A 21,435-nucleotide genomic window follows, 5' to 3' on the forward strand; every position below is an offset into this window, starting at 1 on the left:
ACACAGACACACTCACACACACACACACACTTTAAACCCAACGAACAAAAGCGATGAAAAGCAAAGTAAAGCAAATGCAGGGCCGGTGATTCATGCTCCATCTCCCAGACTCAGCAGCGTCCGTTGGTTGGATGGTCCTTTTTGTTGTTGTTGTTGTTGTTGTTGTTGTTGTTGTTGTTGTTGTTGTTGTTGTTGTTGTTGTTCTTGCCTTTGTTTTGCGTTGCGTTGCGTTTTTGCTTTAATTTCTACATCTTTCATTCAACATGTCGCGAATATTTCGCTCTTTGTTTCCCACGCCACAAAATGCTCTTTGGTTTCCCTCTCTCCCCCTCTCTATTTCTCTCGCTCTCTCTCTTTCTCTCCTTACTCCTCTTGTCGCAGGAGTTGATTGTTGGTTTTTTTGTGCCTTGCGTTTTGCCATTTGGTTTTATGCACATTCCTTGACTTGCCAACGCGTCGTATGCGTAATCAGGCAACAGTCGTTAGCCAGTTGGCCTTAAAGTTTTCACATTTTCCAACCACGCATGCCAATTTTTATGACAAACTTCGCTGGCAGTCGCCGGCAGCTCAGCTCAGCTCAACTCAACTCAACCCAAAAGCAACTTAACTTAACTTAACTTAACTTAGCTTCAACTTCAACTCCAACTCCAACTCTCTCTCTGTCTATATAGCAGCACTACGCAAAAATCTTGTTAAGCTCTAAGCCAATGCAGCCAACGCTGCGCCGAGCCGCACCGCCCAGTGGTGCATTGGGCCACATTGAGGTGGTGGTAATTCCAACTAAGGCCTGAACTGCGTTCAACTGGGCGGAGTGGAGCGGAATGGTGGTGGTGTGTGTGTGTGTGTGTGTGATGGTAACTAACTATTAAACTTGTTTCCTCCTTTTTTCTTTTTTTTTTTTTGTTTTTTTTTTTTAGTAATTTTATAGAATTTATGACCGTCGTCTCTACGAAGGGATCACAAAAGTTTTGAGCAACAAAGTTGCATGTAGTTGAAACTTTTTATATGCCATCGACAGACTACAGACAGAAAGACAAAAATGTTGAAAAAAATTTGAATATTCACTTTAGGAAAGCATCATCTTGTGTGAAAATTTTAAAACTAAAAACGATTGGGCAACTTCTCCCCTCTCCGCCGTCGACCCACTGCCAAGAAAACTGCATTATGGACATTATGAGAATTTTTTCGCATCTATATTTATTTATTTTTAAATCACTTCATTCGTTTTCTCATAAGCAATCGGGATTTGATCTGATAAACAGAAGATCCATGACAACGCGAATACCAAAACTTATCCATAAATAATTCAATGCAAAAAAAAAAAAGAAAACACACACAAAAACAAAAACCAAACAAAACATATGTATGAGAATTTTTGTTCTTGTTTAACTCTGTGGTGGTTGATCTTTCTGTGATACAAGCGCCTATTGAATGTGGAAACTAAAGACTTTTGGCCTTAAGACAAACAACTTCGAGGTGGAGTTCGAGTTGAAGTCGAAGATGGAAACGAAGACCTTTTGCGATGACAACTTTCACGCGCTGTGGCAAGCCAACGAAAAAAAAAAGACAATGTTATCATAGGCCCAAAAGCATCAAAAGACCCCCCTAAAAAAAAAATAAGAAAAACAAAATTTCGGTACGACAAAAAATAACACAAAAAGGCATAAGAAGCAAATTCCGTTGCTCCAAAAATGAGAAATCATGGCCATTGAGTTACCCTAGAAAGAAATATCTGAGTTCGAAAGATTTTTCTTTAAATATTTCATTCTAAATAAAAAATATTTTCATTCTATCTTTATCTAAAAAACAAATTTATATAGGGCATGCCAAAGTTTATATATCTTTGAAATAATCTTTTTTTGAATATTGGCTCATTCTGTGTCTTAAAAGTTTTTATTTCAAATATTTATTGCAAACTTTCTTGAATCTTTTTTGAATATATTCACAGTTAGGAACGGATCCAGAAGGCAGTAAAGGGGATTGAAATTTCAAATTTCAAACTCCATTCACTTTTACCTCTTAAATTTTTAAATTTGTTCTTTATTATTGATCATGCATCAATATTGTAGTTATCCTGACTCAAAAAGCTTTATCATACAATAAATGACTCACTTAAGATTTTGTTTGGATCAATCTTCCCACGGAATTCTCGTCTAGATCCGTCCTTGTTCATAGTAAATCCACAAGCTGCAAGAGCCAAACTTAAATTAAAGCGGAGACTACCAGGCAAAGAATCAGACAGACAGACATGGACCAATTGTGTTATATCTCCTGCAAGAAAGTATATTTCAAATGTGTAGCAGATTTCTAAATATTCTAAACTTGAAGATTATCGAGCAAGACTCAAGTGAGACATAATTGTGAAATAGAAGAGATTAACTTTATAGGCTAAAGCTAACCCTGTACTTAGCATACCCATTTCGTCTAAACAGGGTAGTAACCAAACACAACAAAAGAAGAAGAAGACGAAATATAAGAAAGAAAAAAAAGGACCAAATGAAAAGCAAAACCATAGCTGTGTGTACCAAATTCCATGGCAAAGAAGCCGCCGCCCAAGCAAGCTATAGATACACAGATACACGGTTTCAAGTTTGTGTTTGTGCGCCGACGCGCAGGCATAACTAAGCGTTGCACGAATTCGCGAAATTGGCCACCACAGCAGCCGCAGCCGCAGTCGGAGCAGCAGCAGCAGCCACATCAGAAGCCACAGCTTTGGGCACCCCAAAAAAATCAAAGGACACATATTGAATTTCATGCATTGAATGACTGGACGATTGGAGAGGGGCAATGGGCGGGAATCAGATTCGGGATTTGTGGTCTGCTCTGTCTGACCTTTGTGGGCCATGCGGGGCCCGGTGCCAGTTTGATTATTAAAATGAATACGACGATTTCAAAGCAGCAACTATGCGACTTAATTACAGTAGATATAGGACTATATGGAGGAAGAGAAACGACAGAGAAGAAGACACACAGAGACAACGACAACGACAACGACAAAAAAAAAAAAGAAGGCAAAAAAGATGCCCCCATGTAAATTGCATACAGTCACAATCCCGCCCGTCTGTCGTTTTATTTATAGAAAATAATGAATTGAACAGGTGAGATCGAGAAAATGATAAGCATAGAAATTCCAGCGTGCAACCGAACCCAAAAGCCAGTCCAGCTTCCACTTCAACATCGACGACTGTCGACTGTCGGGCTGTCGGACTGTCTGTCGGGCTGTCTTGGACTGCAGTTGGCATTGCGAAATCAGCGAACGAGCGCAGCAAAAAAGCAATCCAATTTACTGATTTATTTCTTATTTTACTTTGACTATGCAGCAGGCAGCAGCAGCAGCAGCCAGCAACAGTAACAGAAACCACAACGGAGGCAGTCACGGCAACGGCAACGGCATTGGGCATCGTCATCGGCATCGGCATCGGCATCGGGAGCAGCTAGCTCCTGAGCCGCCGCCTTAGTAACTCAGCGTTCAGTTCAGCTCTCAGCCTCAGCCTCAGCCTCAGCCTTAGCCTCTCAGCCTCCTCGACTGATGTAGTTAGTGGGCTTTGCTTTGATCTTGATGCTGGTTCTGTGACGCTGCGATGACGAGGCACACAGAGCCGCCTTAGCCAATACAAAAGGCATGCCAAAAAAACACACACACACACCAGAAAACAAAAAGGCAGCAAAGAAATGCAGAAATCGAACCCCATCGACCATGGCAAAACACCGATGGCGAAAATACAGTTAAATGCAGTTAACTGACACTAAAAATACATTCGAGTAAATAAAGCACACGAAATGGAAAATAACAAAGAGAATAAACACCATTTTTGTTTATAATTAGATACGAGTTAAACAACACAACAGGAAATGCCAAAAAAATGAACAAACTTCTTTAATTTGTTTATCTAATTAATCTAGAGAATCATCAAAAAGTATCGACTCTCTCAAAAAGAGTTTCTAAGCTGTTGAAAAGATCTCAAGGATAATTCTGGGAATCGACAACAACAGGATAATAGTTTCAGGTCTTACACTGATCCAACGAATGGGTAGGATATCCTGGTAGGTCGAAAGTTTTTAATCAACATAAGGAAAAGGATTTGGGGGATCCATTTTTGACTTAAATGTGTATCTACAGTCAAAACTTTTGGGCTTGAGTGTTTTTCATCGGCTAATTTAGATTTGTGATGATTTTAAATTATGTTATCGAACAGATTTCAGATTGAACGGTCTATTAATAGCTGTGAGTTGGTTCTTATATTTTGTGAACTTTGCTTTCTTTTAATTCAATTTAGAACTGGCAATCCTATTGACAATTTACCTTTGAGCCCTTAGGGAAAGTTGTGGGTCTAGTAAAACGATTCTATTCAAGAACTGTCGTTCCTTCTCGCTTGCACCCTTTACGATCAAACGGAACGGAAAGACTTTTCCGTATCGAGAATGTAAATATATATATTTAAGAGTTGAATATGGTCTATAGTAGAGTGGCCTTTGTAAAGGGTATAAAAAGGATAAAGAAAAAAAAAAGGAGATGGAGGTGGAGGGCAGCGGAACGGCAAAAAAGAAGAAGGAAGGCATCGCCAACGACAATTTGAACATTCGTGTGTAGGCAAAAGATGCCTGCTGACTGTTGGAACTGTTCGAATGTTGGCTGGCTGCTGGGCTGTTGGCCGACTGCTGCTGCTGCTGCTGCTGACTGAATGGCTGCACAGATGCAGATGCCACGACATTATTTTTGCCACTTGGACTCTGGGAGCCGGCGGCCACGACGACTACGACTACGAGGATGACGATGACGATGATGATGATGACGATGACTTGGTTCGCATCTTTGTCGCTCATGCTTTATTTAAGGTTTCATGTATAAATATTTTTATTTATTGTGCAACACATTCGCACACGTTGTGCAGGTCTACTCCAAAGTGCTTCAGGATGTGTACGGCACGACCAAAAACTGAGAGGCAGGCGACTTGTGTGCGACTTTGGGATGCGACCCGATGCACACACAGTGAGCTAAAGTGGTAGTGGGAGGGGGGACGGGCGACGGGGGGGTAAAGTGCGAGGCATGATGGTGCTGCTGCCGCTGCTGCAGCAACAATAATGATGATGATGTGTAAACTCGCGGTTGGACGCTTAATTTCTACCTTGGCCAAGGCCTGGGATTCAAACTGGGTCTGGTCTGGTTGCTGGTTGCTGGTTTTGGTTTGATCTTGGGTCTTTTGGTCGTGGTATGCTGGCTGAGAGACCTGGCTATTGGGGTATGGGAATGGGTATGGGTAGGGCCCCATGTGCATATACATAAATATAACTACATATATTTATATTTGTTGTAAATTCTCAACGTTCTGCACTGTTGCCAAGTGCAGTTGGGTACCGGGCCCAGAGGCTGCTTTATGAGTATTGACTGATGATAGCAGCAGCAGCATCTTTGGTCATCTTTCTATATGGTGGAGCATCTGGGGAAACGTGTTAATGGCTAGCTAAGAATGAAAAGAAATGAAAATAAGGGGAAATGATGTGAAAATAAAATGTATATAAATGTATATGCTCTTGATGAAATGTCTGTCTGTTTGGTAATTTTTAATTTTATTTGACACATGTACGTTTTCTCTCGCTCAGCGATCTATTACCACCCCATAGAGTCAGTCATATCATCATTTCGTGTGAGCCATCACATATCATCATCCCCACAAAAACAAGTTGAATAAAGTCAACCTAGACCCCAAAAATCGATTTCATTCATACGCAATTGCGTTGAAATCTGTCAATGACACGTTCGCTTGTTGCCACAGCGACCCAAACCGTAACTCAAGACCCAGAACCAGACCCAGACCCAGACTCGGATCCAATCCCAGAGCCGCCCTCTGCCCAGCGGAATACAAGTGAACTGGCACCTGCATACAGCAAACACACACACACAGAGATAGAAAGAGAGAGAAAGAGAGAGCAGTCATGGCCCTGAGTAGAGTAGGAGGAGGAGGAGGAGGAGGATGGGCTAGTAGATGATGATGATGGCTCCTATGGCTTGTGCGCGCCCCGTACACACACTCATCACAGCCATTGACAAGTAGCTGTCAGACACACCAACACACACACATGGCTACAAAAGAATTGAACAGCAGCGAGACAATGTTGTTGTTGTTGTTGCTGTTGTGGACCACTTTTTGACACAAGTAACTTGGTGAAACCCTTGCCCCATGGGCGAATCTGGGCATCGCATCATCACAATGTGCCAAATCAAGCACAAAAATCCAATATCCTGCAATGAAATACAATTACACGGTGCACAGCTCGATTGACTGGAGGCAAAAGTCTGCTTACACCTAATTGGTAAGCCCAAGCTGAATCCACCGAACCAACCAAATACACCATCATCATCCACAGCAGAGAACAGAGTCCAGAATGTTATTGCATGGCTTGGTTTTTCGCTCAGTGTATTGATTGTTACATGATGAAGTGCTATCGATGTCCGTTTCGTTTGACTGATTTTCATTTTCGTTGGAAAAACGAGACGTCTTCTCGAATGTGTGGAATTTAAGGTCAGAACTAAAAGACACACAGCGATTGAGACAGCGAGAGAGGGAGGGAGAGGGGGAATGGGGCAGAGAATCTGATGCAAGTGCCGCTGCCGCCCAAAGTGTAAGACTCCAAAGCCCCCAAAGAAAAGACGATGGCATTCAAATATGTTGCTGCTGCTGCTGCTGCATGGATGACTTCACACATTCCTGAGCATATACAGCCATGGCAAGGTGATGGAGTGAAGAGAGAGAGAGAGAGGGAAGGGGCCAAGGAGGGCGAAAGGGACCGACAAGAGATGAAGAACTTCCTTGAGCCCCAACAGCCGCACAATGTCTAAGCCAAGTGAAGAACTTAAACGGCGAACCAGTTTTTGGTGAATGAAAATCAACAAAACCAAAAAAAAAAAAACTAAAAAAAAAAAAGAAAACAAAACCAAAAATAAAGTTGCACACAATCAACCAGACCAGACCAGGCCAGGCCAGGCCAGACCATCGGCAGGCCAGCCATCCAAGAGCTGATACTGAAGCTGATGCTAAAGCTGAGAAAGAACCGAAAGAACGTCGCAAACTAAAATATATAATAAAAAGAAATTAAAATAAAATTCAAAAATGTGCAAAACGGAGCGCGCACTGAGAAACGAGAACGAGAAATGCTGCATGCCACAGCCAAAGCAGCGGACCCCGACCATCATCCAAGCCGAGGCAAGCCAAGTCGAGCCAGACCGGGCCAGGCCAGGGCCAGGGACTGACGACTGACTGCAAGAAGAATCTCCATGGAACCTGTTGGACCAGTCACACACACACTCGTACACACACAAAGACAGAGGCAAAATGCCACCAACGTGCCTTTGCCCAAGCCAGGCCAGGCCAGGATAAAAGACAAGCCGGGTTGAGTTCCCGTTGCCGCCGTTGCCCCTCTCTTTCTTTTGCTCCTCTCCCTGTCTCTCTCGCTCTCGCTCTATCCCTATGCTCTATCTTCTTGCTCTCGAGGATTTCAAGTGTAAAACGCTGTCGCTTGTGGAATGTGCACACACACACACGCACACACACGGAGATAGATAACCCAACATTGGCCATATTTGCTGCACTAAATCAAGCGTTTAAACGAAATTTGAGTTGGCCCAAAACACACACACACGCACACACACACACACACACACAGACACAAGGAGCGAAGAATATCGCTCTTAATAAAATAAGAAGGAAAAAGGAAATCTGTAAAATTTGTTGCTTTTGTTGTTTTTGGACTTCTCTCATATTTGCTAACTGATCAAAAAGTCAGGCCACATAATTTATAGATGCCGTTTGCCTAAATTCGTTTAATTTCATCTTTCACACACACACACACACACACTCATTGTGTGTGTGTGCGTGAGTGTAGAGGGGTGGGGGTGGAGGAGGAGGGATCGGCATCTTCCTCTTTACCTGGTGTTGTTGCTCCAGTTGTTGTTGGTCAAAGTAAAGGGTTTCGGTTTCGGTTTCAGTTTCGGTTTCCTTCTCCCCCTCCCCCCCCAACCGACACATTGAAAATGTTGTTCACTGATCGCCGTCCTCGTCCTCATCTTCCTCCTCGTCCTCATGGTCGTCATCGTCGTCGTCGTCGTCGTCGTCGCCCCGTCGTACATTATAATTTATAACTTTATCTAAACGATGTGGTGGTGTTTAATTTTCGACTTCACCTTTTCAATCTTGTTGTTTCTTTTTTTTTTTTGGTGTTTGTTCCTTTTTGCCCACCATCATCAACATCATCATCATCATCTCCATCTTCCTCATCATCATGGAGAATTGATTCAATCCTGAACTGTTTCCGCTTCGCATGACTCATTTTTTTTTTTTTGCTGTTCGATTTGGTATTTTCGGTGGTCTTTTGCGCTAGTAAACTGTTCCTCATCTTCTTCTTTTTCTTGTTTTTTTTTTTGGTGTTGTGTGTGTGTGTGTGTGTGTGTTTGTGTGTTTGTTTGGGCCTTGTTGTTTATCGCACGCTAATTTGAATAGAATCCAGTTCTCGGGTTCATTTCGGTCCAGGGACGGGGCAGCGGGAACATTTCGTGCAGCTCTGAGAAGATGAACATATCACTTGGACGCTGCTCCGGCTGCTGGTGATGGTAACAAGGCCAATGAGGGCGTTGCTGCTTTGCCGCTCAGCTGGGTGTCCGCTGTTTGACCACCGTGAAGTTTTTTTTTGTTTTTTTTCTTCTCTTGTGTTGGGTTGTATCTGGTTAATGAAGAAATAGATACCACCACCATTACCACCACACCAAAGAGAGCTAAAAGTCTGGCCAGCAGGCAAAGTGCTGAGTCGTCAAATCGTCGTGTTGTTGTTGTTGCTGTTGTGGGATATCGGGCGGTAAAAGGTATTTAACATCGAGGCCAATGCCTAGGGAGATGGGAGAAAGTCATGCAGAAAGTCGTGCATTGTGTTTTTTTGTTGTTGTTTTTGCCAACAATTTCTCGATCGTCAAAGACACACACACACACACACACGTGCTGTGTGTGTGCCAGGTAGAGGTGTGTGTAGGTAGAGGTCAGAGCCAAGGGTCATGTCATGCCATTCCATTTACTCGTAAAACAAAAAGTGCACCCCACCAGACGCCGCCACCCCTCCCCCTCCCTGACAACAGGCAATTAGTTTGCCCTACCAAGATCGAACCCTACCAAAGGTGTGAAATCTGAGACACTGAGCTGGGCCTGAGCAAAGAGCGATAAGAGTCCGCACACGGCATTCCAATCAGCATTGCCTATCGCTGAAGCCGCCGCCGCTGCCGCTGCGATCGCAACAAACTAAACAAAGACGAGTTCATTAAACCGATCATAAAACCTATAAATAAAAAATTAGAATCCAGTCAGCAATCAATTAAGAGCATGCAAATTTTTTGTTTTTGTTCAGCAGCCGCGGCAACGATAAAAAGAGCCAACAAAACATGGCCAAACGGGAATGAATGAACAGAAGAAGGTGGCGATCGGTTTGAGGGTTGGAATTGAGATTCAAATGAGAAATGGATCTTTGTTCCGAAGACTACTGAAATTGGAGCGATGGTGGGGGGGAGATGAATGCATGTAAATGCATAAATAAGCAATGTCTGACATATTTGCCATGTGTATTCGGCAATTGATCAAATTTTCATATGATTTTGCCACACTGTTTGGGCCGAAGTCATCATCTGTTTCTGCCGGTTGGTCATGTGCGTGCTAACGAGAGCGAAGCGAGGGCGTTCTGCTCTCGCCCTCTCTCTCTTTATCTTACCATCTCATGTTGGCTCTCTCTCCCACTGTCTGTTTCGCTTAGCGCCGCCGTCCGCAGCAGTGAACAGAGCCATGTTAAGTTTCCATGTTAAGCCTCTCCGGCTCTGTTGTTTCACTCACTTGTTCGTCTCTTCTGCTCGAGTTCGACTTGATTGCTCGAGTTCGACTCCTTTGTTGGACTTGGACGCTGTTCCAACAACAGGTCTCTGTTAAGTCTTCTTCTTCTCTGTTAAGTCTTCTTCTTTCAGTTTCATTTGAATTTTTGTCGTGGTTGGTTCGTTACGCGCGCGTCAGAATTTTTCCCTGTTCTCGTAGAAAGCACAAAACGCGTACAATTCAGAAATATAAAGTCGAATTGCATTACGATTTCTGAAACGCCGGTCAAAGTCAAAGAGAAGAAAACGAAAAATCAACAGATAAATTGCAACAGACAAAAACGCCATTTCGTATGATAAATAATGCAATTGCCAAGCAATTGAAAAATCGGCCTCATATATATATAGCTAGCGAATATTGTGTGCAATCTCTTCTTCGCAAAAAAAAAAAAAAAAACCAAAACAAAACAAAAATAAAATCAACTAATTATACTTAGAAATCGCGCAACGCAATAAATCGAACGCATATCAATCGAATGTAAAAAGGAATTGAATAATAGAATTTCATTCACATACATACATACTTATATATGCATATATATAAACACACACAATTCTAAACTAAATCAGAGAACATATCCATCAATCAGCTGTTTTATTTTTTGTGATTATGTCATGGAAATGTTGCTAATATTCTTAACAAAACAACAAATTATTGCAAAATAGTTTAAAGTGCGTGTAAAATTGAGTTGAGAAAAGAATAACAGAGAAATAAATAAAAATAAATCTTAACTGCCTTGACGAACCGCGAACCGTCTATATAAATTTTTTTTCGTTTTTTTTTTTGCATTGTGCTGCACACTCATTTGGCATTAGTGTGCGTGTGTGTGAGAGTGTGTGTGTGTTGTTATTTTTTTTTTGCCATTTAAAGTGAAAGAAACTTTCGTTCACAAAGTTAACCCTTTTTGCTAGCCGAAGGGTTTTACTTGTTTTTATTGCTCACGCGTGTTTTGGGCCGCATTGTTTTGGCCCTTTACTCACTCTTTCTGTCAATCTGTTCCTCTGGGTCTCTCGCGGTCTCTCTCTGTTTCTTTGCGTGCGCTCGTGTCTGTGTGTGTGTGTGTGTGTGTGTGTTAGCCGGCAAGTGCAACAAAAAGAAAGAGTTTCATTGAGCGAGTGAAACAGCTGTTTAACTGCAACATGCAACAGCAGAGGGCACAATTTATGCCTTAAAGAAGTGTTCACACAAGGAAAAGATAAAAAAAAAAGAGAGCAATCCAAAGTGAAGGCATAAAAGATACAACAACAAGCAAATCCTTCCCCCGCCACCCCCACGACCAAATCAGTGTGAACTTTAGTCGCAATAAAATGGCCGGTTTCAAGTTCTACATATTCTTCGCCATGGCCATGACCATTTGCAGTGTTGGCCTAATGGCCAATGCCAAGCATTTGGGCGCTGGCGACATATCGGCTGAAAGCAACAACATCAACCACCAACATCATCATCAGCATCAGCATCAGCATAGTGCCTCCACGCATCACAGGCGACGCTTGCAACGCGACTCACGTGCCAAGGATACTGTGCAACAGCAATGCGATGCCGTTAAGGATTATTTCAAATCGATCGACATCACATCGAATGGAGTTTACAATGAGAAAGGTAAGCCTCCCACCCCCACCCCCACATAACTTTTACATTCATCGATCAATGGGCAGAGAGAGAATTCTTTAAGTCAAATTGCTTAAATCAAATAAATCACTTTCAGTCAAAGTTTAGCTGCAACTTCTTCTAGCTGAACCTTCCTCCTCTTCCTACTCCTCCTCGACTGTCCTTGACGTAGATATGCAAATTCATTGAACTGACTGAGGCTGAGGCTCATTCAAGTGGGCAGCCACTTGAAGTGAACTATGAACAAGTGGAGCGCCGCCGTTCGCAATTAGAAAAGCATTGAGCAACGCCTCGAAAAACTTTTTCGACGAGCCATGAACAAAAAAAAAACTTTTTTTTTTTTGCCTACGCCCCAGGTTCATTAAACAAATCGCATAGATACATATATGTATGTGTAAGTATCTGCAAGTATATGTATCTACCTACCTACATATTCATATGTATGTATCTGTGGCGGCATCATTTATTATTCTGATTCGTTTGCCATATCAAGTGGCACGCATCTAACAAGTCCAGAAAGAAGCAAAAAAAAAAAACTATGCGAAGGCTTCGCTACATATTTTTTACACAAGTGAAAATAATCGTATAGACAAATGTTAAACAAGTTCATGATGATAATGATCAGAAAAAGAGAGAAATAATAATAATGGCAAATGAAAAGAAGTGAAAAACTTAACTCACGCAGCGTCGCGTCGCAGCAGCCAGCGTAATTGAGTGAAAAATAATTGTTATTGATTAATCGACCTTGATGTGGTATTTACACATTTACGCACAATTACAAGACACCCAAAAGGCAGATATATATCTTATAACTTCTATATACATAGATGGGTATCTATCTGTATCTCTCTGTTCGTGTTTGTGTGTGTGCGTGTGTGTTTTAAGGGGCAGCAATGATGTTGCAAGTTTCTATACCTGAACTCTCTCGCAATCGTGGTCTCGTTTTTCTCACACGCAGGTAGTTAACAAATAAACAACAAAAATAAAAATAAAAAAAAAACGTATCTATAAGATAGATTTGTTCGACTTCTCCCCTACCCCCTCTCTATCTTTCTCTTTCACTGTCTGACTGTCAAGTGTGTGTGTGTGTGTGTGTTGGCGTTCTTTTTTTTTTGTATCTGTATCTGTCAGTCTATTGCAGACTTTTCCCAAAGATTTATCCACATGAACGCTTACCCAATTGAAATACTTTCAATGTCCAGCAAACTTCTAGCTTCCCTCTCTTTCTAACACTATTTCTTTCTCTCCCTCTCTCTCTATGTTTGTGACTGTGATTTTCAAGTTATTAGCGCTTTGCTTTGTGGAATTTTAATTTGGCTAATGGTCGCATTTACCTTTACCAAATGCCATATCGATCACCCTGTCTACACCCATCTCTTTCGCTCGCTCTCTCATTCTCTCTGTGTGTATCTTCCTGTCTTTTGGCTTGGCTGCTGCTGCTGGTCGTTGCTCCTAATGGCCTGCTTAAGTATGCCGAACTTTGTTTTTGGGTACCCTGAAATGGCGTTTATTTACTGTTTGCATAGTTCTTTGGGCCTTCTTGGACTGAAACAGACTCACAGGTTGTTTTTTTATTTACGTTTGTGTGTTACTTTTACGTTTATGTGCTGTTTGTGATGCTAATCTGATGTCGGTGTCATGCATACGATAAATGTGTATGTAACTTCCCCTTCCCTTCCCTTCCCCCTGCTCTACGGTGTGTTTCTGTTTGCCCAGGTAAAGTAACTCTCTGCCAGGCGCTATACATAAAATTAAATATAAATTTAATTGCGCACATTGCTCGACTGTTAATTGAGTTGCTGCCTTTAAACATAAACAATTCATAAGTACTAAAAAAGAAACCAAATAACAAAAAGGCAAAAGTGTGGAACACTTTGCTGACAGGTTACAAACAAAATCGAGACTAACAGGAAGTCATAGTGTGTGTGTATCTAATCTCTATCTATATCTGTATCTGTATCTGTATCTGTATCTTGTAAAGCAAGCCAAATGCGTCAAGCATGTTACTAAATATTTAAGCAACTCGCAATTGAAAATTAGAGCAAACTATGAGATACGAAGTTTTCAACTTGATGAGTTGGTCGTTGCCGGTGCGTAACTTCTATCTGCATGTGGAGGTCTGTCGCACTGTCTCTCTGTCGCACTGTCTCCCTGTCTGTCTGTATCTTCAAGTGTTTGTGCTCACCCGTACATACATACAGATAGATAAGTGAAAAGTGCAAATAGAAGGTAAAAGGCAAAAGGCAATAGCAAAACGTGAGACGTTGCCACCGACACTCACCAGTCTGCTGTGCCGCTATCTCCTCTTGAATGGTTGGAAGGATACAAACAACTTTTCTACAGCACCATGAACTATTCATGAATGCATTTTAAATGCATTGGTTTGGAAAAATATTTCAAAAGATTTCAATACCAGCAGCCAACAACCACATTCCAACACAGATTCAAGAGCCAGACAAACAGTCAGACAGACAGACAGTCGGCAAAATTGTTAATTAACCACAAAAATAAAAATTATCCAAAAATGCTGACAATTATTTGATTTTTGCCACATTCAGGTGGGTGTGCGTGTGTGTCTCTCTGTGTGTATTGGCAATTGCTGGGCGGAAGTTTGGCACAAAAATTGATTTATTCCATAGACTTTAATGTTAGATTTTTGTATTGAATTTGAATGCAAAATGCAAATCAATTCGATTCCATTTAAGGTTTAACTGCAGCATTAATCTTCAAAGCGTAAATTCATCAAAAAAGTAGCTGACCAAAAATGCCAATACAAAGATATTTATATATATGAACGTACATACATATATTATATATGTTTTGAAAAAAGAGATCACCACAAAAAGAAAAAAAATTCATTCGAAAAATGTTCCATAACATTTTATGTGTGCGGATCGTTAAAAGCCGTAAACAAAGCGAATTGAAATATTGCAAAAATGCCAAAGCCAATGGAGAGACATTTATTACACTTGGCCAAAAATATGCAGAGTGAGAAAGAGATGGCTGGATAGAGAGACAAGTAAGAGAGAGAGAGAGAGAGAAAACAAGAAACAGGAAACTTGTTTGTTTTTTTATTGCATTCGATTTTTGAGATACTTTTGCTATGAGGTTTTATTTTTTTGGACATGGATCACATTAGAAATTTAAACATTTAAAGTCAAGTTCTTGAAGAACTTTTACCACACACACACACACACACACACACACACACACACACACACACACAGAGAGAGAGAGAGAGAAGACTAAGTTTATTCAAGCGTAAAACATTCACCCAGCAGTAACTTGAACTTATCTCATCAATTAAGTTTCAGTTCATTCTTAATGTTCAATTTAATTGCTCGCTGTTCTAGTCTCAATCCTTCTCTCTCTCTCTCTCTCTCTCTGTCTCTCTGTATCTTTCTCTGTCTCTGCATTACAGCGGGTGATCAATTAAACTGTAAGCCAAACATTTCTAATTGATTTAATGCTGGTAAAAGTAATACAAGTGCGTTTTTAAGTGTTTAAGCAACGTTTTGGTCCATTCTCCGGTAGATTGTTTGGTTCCCAAGTCCTAAAAAAGGCTAAAAGAGTAAACCCCTTTCTAGTGAGAGGTGAGTGGGGGGAACATTGGTCTTTGGCATTTACTATGATGAATATGTGTACTTGGGAATACAAGTTTAACCTAACCGTTTGTATCACAGTCTGTCCATCTGTTTTTTTTGTCTTCTTCTTTTTTATGTCCGGTCTGTCTACTCAATTTTATTCACATTAAAGTTGTTGTTTTTACAAGCTTTTTATTTTATGTCTTTCATGGATACACTTCCCCCCTCCGTCTCTGAGTCTCTCAGTCTTAGCATGACGCACTTTTTTCATGGCATTGGCTAGCATTATTATTACAACATGGCCCCGGAACCCAATGGAACGTATAGATCTCTCAACGATTTGCCGCATTTTAAGTTTTTTTTTGTATTCTTCTCTTCTTTTTTTTATATTTGTGCTAATTAGTTTCAATTAAAATTAACGACGCCTGTGCGTTTTGTGCCCATCGATTTCACACGCATTTGAAGTAAGAAACAAGAAACAAATGAAAAAAGTCAGACAGATACAACGGCGGTGGCAAGGTAGGGAGGAAGGGAGGGAATGGGGCTTGGCAATGGGGGCAAAAGAAAAACAAAATCTTGCCTTTGTATTGTATAATATTATGGCAATGGCTTAGCAGCTACTTTCTTAATGTTTGCGTTAATTTTGTGTTTCTTTTTATTTGGTTTTTTTTCTTTGCCCCCCTTTTTTATTTTTTTTACACTTTTGACCTCAATAGAAAAAGGCAATTTGCGTGCGGCGAGCTCGTGTATTGGTTTCTGTTTAGTTTCCTATGCTTCTGTGAAGTGATGTCATTGATTGGCAATCTCATAGATACCAGAACTAGAACTATATAAACATAAACACAAAACATATCTGCAACAAATACTTACGTTCATTATTTTTGGTTTGCCCTCTTAGTTTTCATTCAGTTAAACAACAAGAACTAAAAATTCTTTTTCCTAGAATTTTCAGTTGTAGTAGATAATAAACATAGCCACAAGTGACATTTTTATGATGTTTTCTACACAACATTGTATCATTTTTTTTCCATTCCTCTACCTACACCTTCCACCCTCCTCCTCCTCCCCTTGCACGTTATCCATTTGCCTTGCCCCCCATTCCATCTCTTTGTAAATATTTAATTTTCATTCATGTCAAAAACACAGTCAGTGTGTGTGTGTGTGTGTGTGTGTGTGTGTATGGATGAGAAGGCGGAAAAGGGGCTTCGAGGGGTTTTGGTTTAGTTGAGGTTGTAGGTTGAGTTAAGGCAAAAAGCTGATGATGATGAGGTTCTGCCTTAGCTCAGCTCACTTTTCAACCTGTTTTTGTATATATTTTTATTTATTTTTTTTTATTTTTTGCTCTGAGGTCGCATCTCTTATGTATATCGTCCAACATTTTGTCGTCGTCTTTGGTCGTCCGTCTACACATTTTAATTAGAAACATGCTAAAAGTGGTCGCAATTAAGCGTCTTTCAGTTGAACCAAAAGAGCCTTGTCCGTAAGGAAGTTGTCAACTGTTTGTAGCTTCCGCTTGGACATGGACATGCGACATGCGACACGGATATGGACGAAGGGAGGGTTGCGGCGGTGGGACTGGTAACTGGCAACTGGCAACTGCCAACTGGGGGGAGGGGGTAACGTTGTCGATAATGCTCGGTGAATGCATTTTGATAAGACTGAAGTGACTGGCTTCTGGAGATAAGATAAAGTTCACATAAACTAGTAAAAATACAAGTCAAGTCGAGTTCAGTTTGAGATGAGTTGAAATGGGTTGAGTTAAGTTGAGTTGTAAAAGCAATTAAATATTTAGTATAGGCTTCTCATAAGAGAGGTACACACACATACACACATACACACACACACACACACATACATGTAGATGCGCGCCCCAGTCTAAGAAAATGAAACCATAAAATGTGTGAAATGTGCCTCAGACAGGTAGTAGATACATTTGTATCTCACGCTTTGTACCTGCCTTGCATACAGATAGATACATGTGTGTGTGTGTGTGTGTGTTTGTAGCTATTTTTAAACATTTACAAGTAAATTCATCAAACAAACAAAACCTAAAGAACTTGAAGACAGCAATTGAGATGCATTTTATGTGCTCTCCTCTCTCTATGTGTGTGTGTGTGTGTGTGTATCCGTTTCTTATATGGACTATGGCGATACAATTTTCCAGTATTTTTTTTGTTTTTGTTTTTAGGCCGTTTCACTTTGGTCCTTTTGGGCTTATGCAATGTCTGGCCCAACTGCCAACTGCTAACTGATGATGATGATGCAGAAACAGCCATCCAAAGTCAGAGTCAAAGCCAAGTTTGCCGACTTACTTACCAACAGTTTTTCTTGTCTTTTTCTATGGTTGTGTTCTTCTTGTGATGTTGCTGCTGTTGCTTCATCTTCGTCTCTGTCTCTCTTCATTGTTTGTCCATGCCTTTTGTGCCGCGTAATCGTTGTTTTCCAATGAACACACAGGTATTCGAGTGTTTTGTCTGCATAAGTGTGTATCTCTGCGCGTGTGTGTGTGTGTGTGAGTGTGTTTGGTTTGAGATACAAACGTCGCCGGATTCTTTCGTTGGTTTTTTTTTTTTTTTTTTTTGATTCATGGATGCCAGTTGCTGCTTACGTTTGGTTTTTTGGTTAGATTGTTATGTTCACGGAAAAAAGGTAAAGGTTAATGCCTAGTGAAGTGTGCACAGCATCGAAATAGAAGGGGGCAAACACACACACACACACACACACACACACACATTCATAACTAACTAGTTGGCATTTCCGCTCTAAGTGGCGTTAGTTATGGACATCAGAGAGTAGATTACCAGAGAATAAGATGGGTATTATCCATATAATGTGTATGCCAAATAGGCGATTTAAGTAGCGCTTTATTTGCTTATTGCTCCGGCATTTCTTACCTTTTTTTTCCCCCTTCTTCCATCATTCTACCTTTCCCCCTCCACTCTCTCACTCTTCTTTCTCGATCCTCTCTTGTATTCAAATTGAAGTTCTATGAATTTCTCAGACAGGTAAAGTTAACATAAGCTGGAAATACTTAACACATTAGCTACCCTTTCCTCTTAAAAGTTAATTGTGCTAAGGGTTTGTGTTTTTTATTGGTATTCGATTCTTAATTTGTTTATGCAAATTCTCTCCGTTAAACATTATTCAAATTTGTTTTAAGAGTTTTTGGTCTAGATATTCCGTTATTTTCTAGATGGCTTTTAGGTTAAAATAGTGTGAACGCTTAAAATATGTTTAATTTGTTTTTTTTTTTAAGTTATAAAACTCTTAAACATATTTAGTCACTTTCTTATGACATATTAAAATTTCTTTTAAGTATTCTACATTATTTTTCTAAAATAAACTATAAAAATATTGACTAAAAAAGCTTTGCTCCTAAATGTAACTTCTTCTGTATGAATTTATTTGTTTTTTTTTTACAATGTTATTTATAATTATTTAAAAAACATTTATTTGTAATATTATATGTAGTAAGAAACAAATGTTGATAATCTTAAAAAATAAAACAATTCCTTTTGGATTATGTTTTCTACTAATTTTTCTCACAGTGCTTACATTTATGTTTTCAATTTATTTTCTTGCACTATTTTAATTATTATCTTTTGCTAACTCAAATAAAAGTAGCACGCTATTCCTCCACCTCCTCCTCCTCCCTCTCTCCACACTATCGTTTAGTTGACTCTTTTGTCTGGCTGTGTCTGTTGGCTTTTTTTTCTTTTATTAAATGTTTTCGTTATCATACAAGACAAATGCTTTTGTCATATTTTCATTGCACAATGGCAGCGACGGCGCTGCCACCGCATAAATCAATTATTTGCACCTAAGTCTCATAAATCACTTTATGACGAGCAACAGCCGCAACCACAGCAACAACAACAACAACAACATAAATGACCAACATTAAAATGGTCAGCAAAAAAAGAAACAAAAGAATACGTTTTACACATAAAAGAAATGAGCCAAAGTCGAGCAAATTTCTGGCTTTGGCTCTTTTAATTTTTGTTTTTCTTTTTTGTTTTTTTGGCTCTTTTGCGTTTTTGTAAATAAATGCCATGAAAGCCAGGCTATTATGGCGTTGGCGGTGTCTTGTTATCATAAAGAAATATACAAAAAATAAATAAATATATGTCTGTACATGCACACAGCGAGACACACATACAAATGTACATACATACATATGTATGTATGGCAAACAAAGTGACCAACAATAAAAAATGGGTACAAAAAAACACCTAAAGCTTTTTACAGCCACGTTTTGCAAAAAAGACAACAACAAGGCACACCTTTTTGGATAAATTACATCTCTATTCTAAAATAGTCTGATAATTATCTCAGAGAAGAAAATTATCGTTAACAATAAAGATATATTGATGATATGATATGCTAAAACAATGATAAATTTAATAAACTAACATCGATATTGACTATAAGACGCTCTAATAAGAAGAAGAAGAAATCCTAGCTTAAATCGGTCCACGGGATATTAGCTATAGCCTCTGATCGACAAAGAACAGGCCATTCTTATACCAAATAGATATAAATCAATTGCCATAAATATGCCAAACATTTTGAATACTGCTCTCATTGTCTAGTTATTGATTACCTGCAATTGGTTTTAGTCTCTTAGCTGTTATCCTGACCTACCCAAACTCAAATTCTATTAACCATTTTGTAGCTTAGCATTAAAGTGTTAAGTTGGAAAATTATTAAACTGTAAGAATTTTTCCAGGGGAGTTAAAGATTTTCTTTCTTATTTTTGGAAAGGTTTTTTCTATTCTTGGTGAGTTTTTAAAATTTATATGAAATTGAAGATTTAAAGGGTTTCGTATATTTGAAAACCATAAATATTTTATAACATTATTAATATATAATGTTGTTAACCTAGTCTTAAATGGAAAATTTCTTATTGGAAATTGATTCAAAACAAAATAGAATAAAGATAAGAAGTTTGTTAAGCAAACTTTTGATATAAAATATATCAATATAGTTAAGATATTTATCTTACATAAATGGCACACTAAATGGGGGTGTTAATAGAACAGTTGTTGTAGCACCCTGTATATACACTGACATGTGCGTGTGTGTGTGTGTGTGTGTGTGTGTGTGTGAATCAGTGTATTGAAGTGACTGGATTCAGTCTGGTCTGGTTTTTTTTGGCCTGCTCATTGATTACACTACGCGTTTGGCTTATACTCGCACATACTAAATCCCCAAGCCGCATCCCACACCCCTGGCCAACACTTTCCTCCCCCTTGTCCAGTTGTATTTACTTTTGTTGTTGTACATTTATACGGTTTATTGACTTTGGTCTTTTTTTTTTGTCGGTTTCTTTCTTTTTTTTTGCACACTAAGCTAAAATCCAAATAATAAAAGAGAAGTAAATGCAAACAGGGGAAGAAAACAAACTCTTTAAATATATATATGAGGAGAGGGTGGAAATAGCAAGAAGATGCCAGAATTTGAAACCGGATTTGAAGCGAATAAATATAACCAGAGCCAGATTAACTTTTCCTTAAAAACAATGATACCAAAGAGTTTAGTTAATCCTAAGAAAACAAAACTTGATATACCAAAGAAATTGCCGCTTGAACTAGTATAAAATGAATTGAACCAACTCTAAGTGACTCTAACTAATTTGTTCTATTTACTCTTCCCATTGCAGGTGTGTATACTTATTCATAATGGCAAACAATCTATTTTATCTATTGACAACAACACAAGCAAACAAATAAACATACCAACACATGTATGTATGTGTGTAAGTATGTTTGTAGAGGTATCTATCTATAATATAAGGAGAGATATGGCGACTCCGAGCGGTAAGTTGGTCAGATAACGAACACAGAAATGTGCACTCAACTAGACAGCTTGGCGGTTTTTGGCCGGAAAAAATGTAAAACAAGCAAAGAAACAGAAACACAGAAAAAAAATTATAATATGCCATAATATAATGTGTAAATAATTGTGTGTATATGTGTGTGTGTGTGTGTGTGTGTGTGTGCGTGTAGGTGTAGGCGGTTGGTTGGTTGGCAGCAACCTTAACAAAAGATCATCAATCATTTAACAACAAATGCGGCGAGGCGCTCAACGCCAACACCAATACCAACAACGTCGGACCCCAAAAAGACCAAAACCAAAACCAAAACCTAAACTCTAACTAAATCTGTTGGAAAAATTCAAAGTAATATGGTCTAACTATGTGCAATGTCGAATATTGTATGCTCTACATGTTACTTAAGAGGTGAGAGATTAAAGTGACTAGAGACTCCTTTGAGTCAATATACCTCTTTGATAAATAGGGTAAGAAGAAAAAAAGAGTCTCTCCCCTCTGCCCACGCACAAAC

At 39.5% G+C, this 21,435-nt stretch overlaps 1 protein-coding gene across 1 annotated transcript in view; it reads left to right on the forward strand.

Annotated features, from left to right (window-relative positions):
• Positions 1–10,007: 10,007 nt before the first annotated feature.
• The window catches only part of LOC6638574 (division abnormally delayed protein), an 84,937-nt gene continuing 73,509 nt past the window's right edge, over positions 10,008–21,435 (forward strand). The window contains exon 1 of the mRNA XM_023178929.2: positions 10,008–11,498. Coding sequence (XP_023034697.1) covers positions 11,207–11,498 — 292 coding nt within the window. The 5' untranslated portion in view covers positions 10,008–11,206. The remainder of the gene's footprint in view (positions 11,499–21,435) is intronic.

Source organism: Drosophila willistoni (assembly GCF_018902025.1).
Source record: "Drosophila willistoni isolate 14030-0811.24 chromosome XR unlocalized genomic scaffold, UCI_dwil_1.1 Seg144, whole genome shotgun sequence".
Lineage (NCBI taxonomy): Eukaryota > Metazoa > Arthropoda > Insecta > Diptera > Drosophilidae > Drosophila > Drosophila willistoni.